The 13616-nt window shown below is 44.1% G+C and overlaps 2 protein-coding genes across 2 annotated transcripts in view; one reads left to right on the forward strand and one right to left on the reverse strand.

The window, feature by feature from the left end:
• The window catches only part of T265_09341 (hypothetical protein), a gene marked incomplete at both ends in the record, with an annotated part of 89934 nt that overhangs the window by 56831 nt on the left and 19487 nt on the right, over positions 1 to 13616 (forward strand). Inside the window, 2 exons of the mRNA XM_009175380.1 lie at positions 6022 to 6070; positions 13511 to 13593. Coding sequence (XP_009173644.1) covers positions 6022 to 6070; positions 13511 to 13593 — 132 coding nt within the window. The remainder of the gene's footprint in view (positions 1 to 6021; positions 6071 to 13510; positions 13594 to 13616) is intronic.
• T265_09340 (hypothetical protein) overlaps positions 407 to 13616 on the reverse strand; it is a gene marked incomplete at both ends in the record, with an annotated part of 17239 nt that continues 4029 nt past the window's right edge. Inside the window, one exon of the mRNA XM_009175381.1 lies at positions 407 to 620. Coding sequence (XP_009173645.1) covers positions 407 to 620 — 214 coding nt within the window. The remainder of the gene's footprint in view (positions 621 to 13616) is intronic.

Raw genomic sequence — 13616 nt, forward strand, 5'->3', positions numbered from 1 at the left:
GGGAACGGCTCAAGTAAGATCACCTAGGGGTGGTCTTCTTTGAGGGTCCAAACACTGACTAACCATACAAACAATTAATCATACATACCTCATTTGAACGTAGCAGCCAGTGAATTTTGGCTGCTAGCCCTCTTTACAAGACCCTCAAAACACAAATCACTGATCTATAAGACCTGTTCAACCATAGAGGAAATCAGCACCAGTGAAAGGAAGAAGGCAGTCACTGGTGGGTTATTCATTAGAAAATACCAACTAAACAGTTACAGACTATTGGACAGGGGAGCATCTTGTTTACAAAACCTGAATATCCATCTTCTCATTGAACGCGTCTTCCTGAACATTCCTGGATATTCATTGACTGTTACTCAATTGCAAGTAAATGCTACAGAGAGACTCCACGAATTCCTTAATAGATCTCACTTTTCAAGAGACGCAAAGCGGATTTACGCGAAGACGTACTACTCGCATGCCCCATCAGTAGGATATCCGTCACACCAGCACCATAATCATTCCAGAAGGCACGACGCCATCCTGACTGAATGCTGGTACTCGAACCCATAATATACAAATTATTGGTGAGTTCGACATTTTCCCAACTATGGAGCACAGGATCACGATAGCTGGAATGGAGAAACCGGTTAGCTTAGGTGAAATGAGTTAGCTATTCGTGAACAATCACGGGATGAACGCCCTTCGGGTCCCTTTTCGCGAACTGTTCGCTTATTCGAATGATCTCCACCCATATAGGCGCAACGATGTCAGGTTCTGAAAACACAGTGCCTTGGTCACCATTATCAAGGTATCTCATCACGACAAAGGCAGCGTCTTCAGAAGAAACACACATGAACAATTTCAATAGATTTTCACTGTGGTTGATCACTGCTGACAGCAAATTAGGGCACTCTTGCTAAGTAGCTGCCTGCCAATGATCGATCAATTTTATAAAATCCAGTCTGACTAGACATGCGCTTGTCTGCTCAGCTTCGCTGCCTGTTTGGTAATCCAGAATAAGGCGTGGAACACATAGGGCAAGAATTTCAACCGAGATTTTAAACGGATAATGCCAACCGTCGATGGCCGTGATTTTGCTTTTAGTTGTAGCAAAATTAGCTCAATAATCCCGGTGATAAGGACACACTGTCTGGACCAGCACTCAGGTTCTTGCGATTTTAAAGATACATTTACTGTAGTCCTATTCGGGCATACCAAGGTCGACTTTGAGCGAGGTTGTGTGCAGTGTGAAAGGCTGGAACTCCGATATGTGGGTTCCGTACCCTCGAAGATGGACACACGAGTGACAAGTCCATGAATCAGCAATTTCGCGAAGTACAGAGGCAACAGAAAACAGTACAGTAATCTTCATAGGGGAAATCGGGTCGTCCACTAGGCGACCACGCTGAGACAATTGAATGTCGGCTTAACTAATTAAACGCAAGCTGATAGCAGGAAATGCCGACTCTGCATCATACCCGTGAAGTTATATCGTCTGGTGACCAAACGTATGCAAGATATTGCAGGTTAACATTCATCTCTACAAGCGTTCGACATGAGGTGACTGCAGTACTTCTTAAACAATCGGTGCATCTTTTTTCCTCAGGTAACTGCCTCGTATCCTCATGACATTCGGTGTGTGTGTGTGTGACGATTAAAACTTACGTTACATCTTCATAAAGATAGTCGCCCTATCGACTACTGATTACTCCACCCCATCATTGCACACTTTTGATGTCCACCAATGGTTGACCCAGTTCCAGGACGAGGGGTGGGTTGTGCTCTGTGCCTCAATCCAAATATGCATTTACTCCATTCTGGGACTTGATATCAAATAACCGGTCCCAAAGGATACATTCTGCAACGTCGTTCCTTCGTGGGGGGAGCGGCTGAGTTTGTTAACAAAGGCCACTTCAAGCGATAAACTACAAGTGTCCTAATCTGACGGGTAGTCTCTTTGAAAGGAGGCAACTATATTTAATTCTTAATTTAAAGGTTCTATCAAACAATTTCGGGACGATCCGGGTCAAAGTGGGATACATATTCACAAAAGTACTCTTGTTTGAGGCAAAAGTCGATTTCACTCTCTAGTTTCCTGAAATTAGGGTGCCATTCTTCTTTATTAGATTGATGGACTATGTATAAATGCAGATGTCGAAGCATCTCCGGACGTGCCGTGATATGAATGTTAAAACGCGTGTGGAGTTCTTTTTTAGACCAGATCTTGTGTGCATGTAAACGGGTTTCCTTGAGATGACAATAATAATCATTCAGCTTAAAGACCCTTTCGGTGCCTGACTGCCATGCCACCAGAAGGAGGCACGAGCGCTGGGATACTGCCAGGTTGCCTAAGCCTAGATAGGAGAAGTCGAAATGCAGAAGTCGGGTTTGACCTTCTGGTCAATAAATTCGCGCTTTAACAACTGCGACAACTCTCTGTTGAATTGCAGAAACAAAGTTTTACCCCCCTCGCAACATATTCGGTCCGTAACATCTGCTTGGTATACATTTCACCGTTTAAGAGTTCTGCTGGCAGTTATTCAATCTGATTTCAGTTTTATCCGCCTTGAAATGATCGTTTTTTGCTGGTATATGAATTTTACGGACCGATAACGTATATGTTGAGAGAGGATCTGTCGTTTGAGTGTAAACCTGATCTCTGCCCCAAACAATAACTTTCTTTTGACGCGTCAGTTATTTTGAATGGTTTATCTTCGATGAAAACGTTAATAGACTTAATTGTGTTTGGGCACTATATTTTGAAACCGAAATCTAGCGGGCCACCATAGAGTCACTTAGTATTGTTCGAATGTCCAATTGAATTGCATCCGCGATAGGAGAACCATAGAAATTGAAGCATAATCGCATACATAACGGCCACCTTACCATTGTTCAAGGTACCACATCTAACATGAAGGACTGCTTTTCTCCTGCAAAATAAGGGTACGATGGTAGCCTAACTAAAGAAAGTTGGAGGTATTGATCACTTTGTGCAGTCCGTCTAAGCCAGAATACTACACTGGGCGTCGTCCTTGTTCGTTCGGACAAATCCCGTTAAGGAACATTCCAATACTCCTCAAATGATGCAGTCTTCATACCCACCCACCCCTGTAAAATTGCGCACAGATTTTAACTTCATGCAATGTCAGGTTTTTCCCTTCACCAGTTCTTTCATCCACTTGGATGTACTTACGGACCTGTTTTCCACAGCCCCCTCCCGCCACCCGTATGCTCTGTCTAGTCGGGTTATGGGCCTAGACTACTTATGCTGCTCTCCTCTTCCCGTAATCGACTCATACCGAAGCAAGAGTTGTGCTTGGAAGCCTAAATAAGGGAAGTAATTTCATCAACGCGTCATGCAATTCGTCATTGTCATTATTATGGTTCGGTGACATCTGAAGCTTGGGACACAACACATTTCCTCCCACAAATTTGTGCACCTCGTTTATTGTCAAAGTAACGAATGAATTTGTCACAGCTCAATTGACCTGAGGCGACTCATCCTTTCGTGCACACGCATATGTTGTCCATCAGTCTCGCCGTTTGTACTTCGGTGACACCCGGTGGGAAGTGAGTGCGTTAGGTCTGTTGTCAATACTTGCAACTAGCCACTCATTGTCATCAGGGTCTGATACGAGACGCCATCCAGTGATGAAAGTTGTTTGTCTTTAGTGAAAAAATCCTTCAGCTGTAGCACCCTTTCGTTGTCTAGCTGCCATGTCACCAGAAGGAAGCACGAGGGCTAGGATAATGCCAGGCTGCCCAAGTCCGGACAGGGGAAATCGGGAGACAGAGGTCGGGTTCGAACCACGGACCTTCCGGTTAGTAAATGCACGCTCTAACCACTGAGCTAAATACAGAGAAAAACTGTTTTTTTCGTCACGGGGTTAACTTTCTCGCCGAGTTCAGCCGATTGTTCGTTCCATAAACTTCAATAAAACCAGCCCATGTGCATATCAAATTGTTCGCACAGAAAACGCACGTCAATGGGAACGGCGCGGGAGCATCAACAGCAGTGTATCAGACTTAAGTATCTCTATTTACTTGCCGTATGATCATGAAGACTAGTATAGAGTGAAGAGTGAAGCTATGGATGAAGAGTTGGTTCAACAGTGTTCGCACTTTCAACATCACTGAACATCGTTTTGAAGTTCGGTTGTATATGTGAGGCTGGCACAATATTTTCAGGAATATCTTATTTTCACAAACCAAAGTATGACGACATTTTGACCAGTTGGCGAGTTTTGGATAGACAAGTAAAAAAAGCCACGGTGCTGCTTCCTACGTACAGGCAATGCACCATAACTGTCTGAATTATGCAAACTTAAACAAAACACGGGGCTGTTGCGGTGGGATATGCAATCCCTCGACTCTGTTTGTTCGGCGTGAATTTAACTGTCTCAGAAGTTGAGTACACTGTGTCCAACATATGAATTGTGTTCGAACATGCTAGTAAACACCCCGCACAAGCAGCTGGTGAGGCTCCACACCAGGGAGTCCCATTCATCCTAACAATACGTGGTGGTCTGATACTCACTTCGATTAATCATTCTGCAAATCCACACCCATGACAGCCATTTCGACAGTTTATTTCCAACTTCAGTGGTAATGATTGTGAGCATTTGTCATGTGGTCTCCCTTGTCATGGCAACTACAGGATCAATAAGGAGAACAACTTTATGAATACTCTTACAGCACAACTTGGTAATAATTGTTTGCCTCACAACCATTCACGTGTGCAGATAAGGAGAAGAGTTGTTCGATTGTTGACATAGTCGTCACTGCATCTGATACGCATTCAGTGTAGAAGGTACTGATATCTCACTTGGTCATAGACGCCCATACCAGTTGGCATTGCAGTATGTTTTGTTTATTGAAATCAGATGCCATGGCAACATGCGCATCGGATTCACACTAGCGTAGCGTGACGAACCGTGCCACCTGCACAGAAAAGCGTAGAATCAGTGGCATGCCTGTTTACAGTCTCAAACGAACATCGGTAGCCTAGGGATTCCGGATTTATAACGCAGTTATCTAGGAGCTGAAATGCTAGCCAGAGTACCAAACTCGCGTGCTAACATTCACCACTTCTTAAGGAACTTAAGTCATGCAATGCTCTAAGGTTTCTGAAAATTCGTCGACAGCGCACGACCGGTTCCGCCCTTCTTGGAGCTCATCAGGTAGGCGCAGTCCCCGAGTTTCTTTATTTCTACCTGAACCCAAACTGGACTATTTTGATTAGCTAGTGAGTATATTTTGCGAACTTAATTCATGCTTCCTTCAGCACTATTACCCGTTCGGCCGAATCCTGGGCATTGTACTTGATGACTTCCGGATGGAGTTTAGATAATCCATCGTTGAACCACGGAGGTGATCGAGCAGTAAGTTGTACCGGGTATGACGCCAGTTATCATAAATATCGCATACAAACATTGTTACACCCTGACGCACCAGTGACTTGTGGAATCTAGATTTCGCCTTCCGCCCCACGTGAAGCCAGCTGAACAGGTGAGGAGCACGGTACATCTGTCGCATCCTTATTGGGAAACGTCAGTAACGCGAGCCTATTTCTAACAATACTGCCCCCCCCCCAGCAAGGCGTTTGAACGTTGTCCTTTTTGGTGACGGTCAAACGTACTCACACAAAATATGTCGCTATTTTATGACTCGAATCTGATCACGTAGTTGGGCTTAGCATTTTGCTATCCTGTAGCCATTTGTGTTCCGTCCCAATATGAGAGTTGTCTTCAACATTCTGTCGAAGAGGCTAATCTGCGTGTGTGTATAATCTGCCTTTAGTGGGATTATGCACTACGACCCAACAGAATACGACCTAGCTGTCCTGCATCCTTGCATTGTCCCTGTAATACAATTCTTACCGTCGGTCCTATCCTGCCAAACAAGTGGGAAATGTTCTCCGTTTCCCCAACTTCCCACAAGTTTACCTTCCCAGTCTTGCGCCAATCTTATAAATTATGATAACTACTCTGTACTTGACTTGCGTGAAATTTTCCGTCCTCTCATTGGCAGATTGAATCTTGTGAACTTATGATGGACAAAACGACTAACAGACATCGGGGTGAGTGCGTTTTTGATTGACAGAATATGATTGTTGACTGAGGGATAGCTTCCATGCTTAGCTTTGTTTGGTCGAGTTGAAAATTTTGACAACCAACGTCTGTGGCATCAGCCTGACTTCAGTCTCTCCATCGTCACTTCCGCATTCTGATCTGCGGTGTTTTTTGGGTCAGAGGCATGTCTCTGTGCTCAGATACACAAAGACTTTCATCGGTCTTCTTTTGAACGCGTCGGAATCATTTTCCGAACATCGTATTAGTAATGTTAAAGTCATTCTAATAGGTTTTTTGCCTTGGAAAGTTTCCACTCTGCTCTCACATTCCTTAGGCCACGCTAGTTCCAATGCCAATAGACTATCTGTTTCGCAAAATCCTTTGTCCAGCTATTCCCGGAATGGAGACACCCCAGCGACCGGCAGCTTCTGGTCTGGCAATTACGTACGATAGTTCTGTCTATTGAACCCAGTTACGTGAGCAGTTTCCGTTTCCCCTTCTCCGGGCTGGTGATCCGGGGACGCTCCACCAACAGGGTTAATTACAATTAATGATGTGACCCAATAACACAGTCAATGACGCTCCTGCATCCGAGCTACTACGTCGGAGAAGCAACCATCGAAGTGCACATGGCACCAAATCACTGGTTTGGTTTACCTACAATGAATTGAATAGGCGGTCGTCTTCAACACCTTTTCTTTCCCCTTTATATCCTCGTCATCATCGATGAGCGGAATTTCAGGAAAAGGCAAAAGTCTACAGTGCTCGGGTGGTATGCTGAGAAACGATATGTTTGTTTAATCCCTAAATTTCCAGTCCGCTCTCTCAAAATATACTAGACGCATGTGGAAGACAGATGCAAGGGGGGATTTTGTGTACAATCCGTGAAAATGTTAGCTATATCTACACTTATTCTTTCATACGGGCCAGTAATCCTTGCTTCCCGACTCGAGTGTATGTGGCGTAGCCAGAAGCCAATCGCAAGAACCGGACTCTTTCTCCCACCGGCATATTAACAACATTGGGTACTTACTGGTGTGCTGTGATGTTATATGCACTGTACTATATTTCAGACAGTTCTACTATTTCCCCGCTCTTCAACTGAGGTTCCTATATTGCGGTTAATAAAATAAAGTGAATAATGAAAATTCATAAAGACGACCTATTGCGGGTTATGCGGATGCCGCGATATTCCTAAGAAAAAATGTACGTTCCAACTAACTGCTCGAAAGTTGCGATGTGGCAAGGGATCACTATACTTCCATTTCGCATCACCTCGCGCGTGGTCACGTTAGCCGAATCACCTAATCACTGCGTGCAGCAAAGCATAAATTGTGAACAGGCGACCGTGGATGCCCCTACTTCTCTCACCACTATCTCCTGACCACACTTCCACTCCATCTAACTGCCACTGTTCAGTGGACCCCGACTGGAGGTTCGTCAGTCAGTCACATCTCCACTTTTGTCGTCCCCACTTCACTGCCCTGCTTTTTGGCCGCCTTTCAATCTTCGGACCCTCAAACACACTAAGTTGTTATTGTGCGCGCATGCTCATCAGTTACACAGTACATGCAGAGTGAATCGTTCACATGTTTTGGCTTTTATTTTACTAACACACTATGGTAATCGGTAGCGGAATAGGGTAGTAAAATGGCTCTCATAGTCTAGACGAAGCACTACGCATAAGGTTGCTGAAAACTCGTAAACAAAGGATTCAGCTGGGTTCAGTTGAATTTCATATCAGAACAAGCTTGTTTTGCGGATGAGTGTATTTTGTCGGCTCTCATAGTCGTTTGAGAGGATTTGGCATAAGCTTCCTGTTAGGAAGTTTGCCAAACCAACTGAGACGAATAAAGGTCCGGAATTTCAGTAGTAGTGGGGCTTTTCCTTTTCGAAAATGATGGGCCATAGCAATAACCTATTACTGTGGGATGGACGTACAGCCAATCGGAAGACAGCGCCAAGTGGCATTCACCTATAGCAGCAATTTGGACATGACATTTAAAAATCTCGCGAAATGTCACACTCCTTTGAAAATTGGTGGCCGGTCGTCAAGAGCATTCGTCACAACATTATGGTGACACTCATAAAACGGAGAGGATTGAAATGAATCCAGTGGAACTAAGATTTTTACCTCAACTATCTGCATCCAAGCTGTTGCAGCCGGTTTCGTCTTACCGGGTCATGCCACGTGCCAAAATGTAAAAGGTGAACCTTTGGTTGGACCAGTCATTCGGCCTACTATGCCAAGGACTTACGTTTCTGGTTCACCAATTCGTCTGGCCCTGATAAGTCTGCTGTTTCCACGGGCTAACGGTCGCACAAGCCAGTTGACGAAAGCGTTGTTTGCATAAAGAAAGGTTTGCGTATTATGCGTGGGGCTCTTTCTATAAGATAATGTGGTATTCATTTCGAGCCTTCAGGTTACCGAAGCGGGCGGTGGTAGAACACAACATCATAGGCTCGGGACCAGAGTACCTACTGGTTTTTTATGCTATTGTATGACAGCACCTTAATCACGTAGTGTTGCTGCATATTTTCAAATTAAAGTGACAATATACACTCATTAGTGAGCTTATCTGGTGTTAATCAACTAAATCTCAGCTGAATTCCTTGTTTATTAAATTTTCCAATCAAGTGTCTCGCGTATTGAAGCCGCTCGATGTTGCAGTTGGAACGATATTCGATACAATTTGTGAATAAGTGCCTTTCCTTAATTGCACACAAATCTGGTAGTAGAACCTGAGATTGACAGAAACTCGGAAATGATGTACCTCAAGAAGGGCGAATTCACTAGTTGGCTTTTGACTTTTTGGGCAACTTTATGAGTAGCATGTTATATCATGCCCTCAGAATTATTTTTAGACCGTATCCTAAGTACTCAGATCAGAGCCTCCCACGTGCTCGGGCATCGTAGCGTAACAGCGTTCGACATTTGTGGCAGCCCTCCCTCGGAAGGATGAATGCCATCCACTGGGACTGGTGAAAGCTTCATACGCAACAGCCGTCTACATAGTGGACCGTTCTTGAAGTGATTAACCAAGATCATGCCTTGGTGGTTATGCGGGAACGCAGGCAATGGTTCCTGTTTTATTGTTGCTTGTAGGCTGGATAGGTAATCCAAGTTCGTGGGGTCCTTCGTCTGTCCCTGTGCTGTCTGTTGGAGAGATGCTTTATCCAAGATCTGTTATTATCCTTATCTTGGTACTCTCGTAGTATTTGAATGGATATCACATAGCACAAGCTTTTTGTTGTTGGTTTCTTTTAGCTTCACCATATTCATTTCATGTAATTTTGATGTCTTTTTCTAACAACTGTGTGAGAATAAGTAATTTGAAACTCGCATGAAATTTCGGATGTGGGCTACATATAAGCGAGGATACTCTGAACAGTTTAGTCGTGTTGACTTTCGGTTGACATAGTCCGTGAAACTTTCGTCGAATGATGAATATCAATTTCACTTTTTCACGTGATACGTCCAAAATGACTTGGAGTCCGGAGTGACCGACGTACACCGTAGTGTGCGTGAGTAACGAGCACATTTGTGAAAGTCCCATACGATTCCAAAGGGCAACTGAAATTGCACTGGTAATATTTATGGTTGTGTGATTAGGACTCTTGGATCATTGTCCATTCACCTACCTTATCCAGCCGTCGCAATGAGCACAGGCAGAACACAGAATTAAGGCGCTATCAATTTCTCTGAAAAGAAGTCTTCTTTTATAAAGGAAACTACTCACAAGGTTGCTGAAAATTCTTCGACAGCCCACGACCGGTTTCGCCCTTCTTGGGGCTCATCATCGAAAACAGTCCAATTTGGATTCAAGTAGAACATAAGGTTGACGGAAACTCGGGGACTGCGTCTGCCTGATGAGCCCCAAGATGGGCGAAACTGGTCGTGGGCTGTCGATGGGTTTTCAGGAACCTGGTGAGTAGTTGCCTTTATGAAAATTACTGCGATATCTCTCATAAACGTGTGATTCACTTGAGTTTTTCGTGAAAACCAAATTGATTTGCACATTGGTATGTTTCTCGAAAACTCTTCTTTCACTTATCACGGGATTATTTGGTTCATATACTCTATGTGAATAGGGAATAGGCTTGATCGCTTAGCTCGTTGAATTCTGAAGATCCCGTAGTCCTTACGTATTGTTTGAGTCGGCGTATGGTTGAGTGAGTCGCGTGCCGTTTGACCTGAATTTTTCCACGGGTCAGTATGATATAACCGATCGATTAATTGGCAAGAGACGCACAGAGACCTGTCACATTTGCGATCTGTCATCACAGCTTGTTTGGGACAGCATATCTTTATACTTACCATTGAATAACAGTTTTTTATGAATCTTGCCGAAGTGTTCATCTGAGCAACCGTCTGCACTCATTTGCTATGTATTATTGTCAAGAATATGTACTGTGGTTCAACATGTGCAAACAAGAAACAGGAAGACATAATCGAAGCCAAAAAGAAAGGTGGATCTGATGATGAATAACTCTACTGAGTTACTCGTCGGTCCGTTCCAAATCCGTATACGTTAGCATCGTCCCATCGATGTTTGATCGAGTCAGAGCGCTGTGTACTGAAGAAGCAGTCTGAACTGTGGTCCAAAAACACAGGAACAAGGTTAAAGAAAGTAGGCACCCACTGAGTTAGATCACAGCGGTGCTTAATGTGATTACGGTCCCAGTAAGGAATGATTTGGCACAACTGTCATTGTATATGAGTCGGAAACATCTGGGTTCACTCGGAGATCGCTAAACACGGCCAACATTAAAGTAACGTTCCAGGAAGTAAAACGTGTTACTCCTAGTATTGGTGCAAGTGAGGGATTGCTTCCTAATCGAAAAAAAACTTGGGCTTGTGTACATGAAGATGAATTCATCGATTGAACAAGGATCTACACTGTACTGATAGCCAGAGAATGGCAAAACAGAAGTGGTAGGTACCAGGGAAGAATAACCAAACCACCAGTAACTACAGATGAATACCAGACGCTGGTTAAAGATTTAAAGTTAGGGCATACATCATACACGAGATACAAAATGGATTTTGAGAATGTGGAAGTTTCAAGTCAGGGCTTACGATCCCCATCACTGTGGAGGACATCGCCACGCATCTCAGTGTAAACGTAGGAACAGGATCTGAATGGTGTGTGTGGGCAATTGTGGATTACCCTCATCTTACACGTGGCGCTGTGTATCAGCCCAGGAGGATCATTAGCAAATGTGATTTAGATCCAAAGTAGGAAACCGAACCTGAAAATCTCCAGTAGTCTTTCCTGCTAACCCACTTGTCTTAAGCGCAACTTACTAATACAGGCCACCAGAATTGTGGACGACATCCAAGTTGAGCAGGCAGAACCACAAACCCGGTCAAAACTGAAACCCTCGACCCTTCGTTGCAGCCCTTACTCTCACACAGTAAGTGGCAAAAAAACACATGGTCTGCACCTAAACTTGCTTAGGCGTGCTTTCAAATAAGTCACCTTGTCGACTGATTCTCCGTGTGGGTTGAAACTTGACTGTCCTTGAAACCTGACGAAAATTTTCTACCAAAGGAAAAACGGAATGTTGCCTAGCAATAACTACGAGTTGTTTTCCATGCCTTTCCGAAAAGTTCACCGGTCTTTTTTAATGAGTCTATGTCTGTCCCTCGATTGGTGTCAGAATTGTTTGTTTCCATCGTCAGAACTGAAATCGTAGGTTCATATCTACCCTGGCAGTACCAGCTACTCAGTCAGACTGATCGTTGACGCCTGATAGAGTTAGCTTATGATCGTGATCGGAGTTAACTACACAGCAGTCCGTTATGCTCCATCAGGCCACCTGACCGTTTTTTGTTGTTGTCACTTCGGCTTAAGTTCACTGAAAGCCGCTAACAATCTTCAGTGTGTCTGTCAGTACCAATTATCGATCGATCACCGTACAAAGGGATGAAATATTACCTAATACCCACCTCAGGTGTACCCTGACGTGTCCGTCGGAGTTTTTCGTCTAATTTACGCATGCGTACTTCGATGCTGACCATCGGACCACGCCCCACTGGCAGACTGAGTGTGTTTGTATGTCTGTGAATGTCTATTATTCTTACTACCCTCTGTCAATCTGCCCATATGCCAGTCTGTGTCTTATCGTCACGACAACAGACACCAGGACGGGACTCGGGTCCGCAACCGGGGAAGTGCTCAATTTTTGTGAGCAGAAGTAGCAGGAGCCACTTTTGAGTGCTGGTCCCTTGATGGGTATCCGTGTCACTAACCGCTGGGCTACATACTACCGTTCGCATATTTTCTGGTCATCCAGTTGAGATAAACCGGCAGTCTAATTATTGTAAACTTGATAAAAAAAACGCACCCTTTGAGTTTTCACTAGTCTATGACCCAGTGGATAGACCCAATGGATAAGGATGCCATGTACGGTAGACCCTGTGCAGTGCAGTCCGATGAAGTTGGCCTTACTTGAGTCAACCTATCTGATTCAGCACCCCAGAGGTGGAATGGCTGAATACAGTAACGAGCGATAAACGTGAGCTTCAGATTCACTATCTGATAGCCCAATTGCAACATAATGACTTAGATCAGCCAAAATTCAACCCAGTCTTTGTACGAATTGGTTTGAGCTTAATTAATGGGTCACATCCTACTGAGTACAGGAAGCCAAAGTAAATTGAGGTTTTGGTGTGTTTCAGTCATCGTGACACTACCAGCCGTCGTCGTTTTCGCGGTTCCAACTACTCGCTCATTTTGTGTTAGGTTTGAGAGTTTCGGCATTTTGATTGGCCATCCTAGTGGATAAATAAATCTTTAGTCGGCGAATCGTGCTATGAACAACCTAGTTCGTATAGGTGCCACTAGAGCTTTGATTGTGAAGTTTGGTTGTCTTTTTTCGCGCGTATAGTTTGTAAGCCCACAAAAGTGTGTCTTTCCCTGACCTTACGTGACCTAAATCAACCGATACTTATACTTGTTATACGTGAATTCGATAATCTGCCAGCCCTCCAATAGTTTATCAGTTCACCGTTCCGGTCTGTCAAATTCATTGCCTCACACTTTTGAGTAACTAAAGCAGCAGGATGTGCAGGTATTTTCAACAATGTTCTTTTTCCGTCATCCATTTTTGTCGGTTCACGTTTCGCAGACATCACTTGTTTCCGGTTTCCACCCAACTTTACCCCACTTGCCGTTCACACTCTTTTCCTCGCACAGACCTTTTGTTTTGATTCCACTGCGAGGGTTTAACGCGTGTCCTTTGTTCCTCTTTCACTAACACATCACTGCCATAAACTTCCAGATAAGACTACCTAACCGTACTGACAGTCACCGGTGGTCACAGAAATATTTGTCAGTTTCTGTTCCTCTCCATGGAAGGTTTGTGAAACCTAGGAAACATCACGGTCCGAAATGCTCACTGACCTTCGTTTTCTAACTCTCCATAATTTCTGTTCCTTTTAGGCTTTGGATTTGTCACCTTCGAATCAGAGGAAACCGCGGAGAAAGTTTGTGAAATTCATTTCCATGACCTACACAACAAAATGGTATGTGTTTATATATATATATA

Source organism: Opisthorchis viverrini, assembly GCF_000715545.1.
Source record: "Opisthorchis viverrini unplaced genomic scaffold opera_v5_269, whole genome shotgun sequence".
NCBI classification, from domain to species: domain Eukaryota; kingdom Metazoa; phylum Platyhelminthes; class Trematoda; order Opisthorchiida; family Opisthorchiidae; genus Opisthorchis; species Opisthorchis viverrini.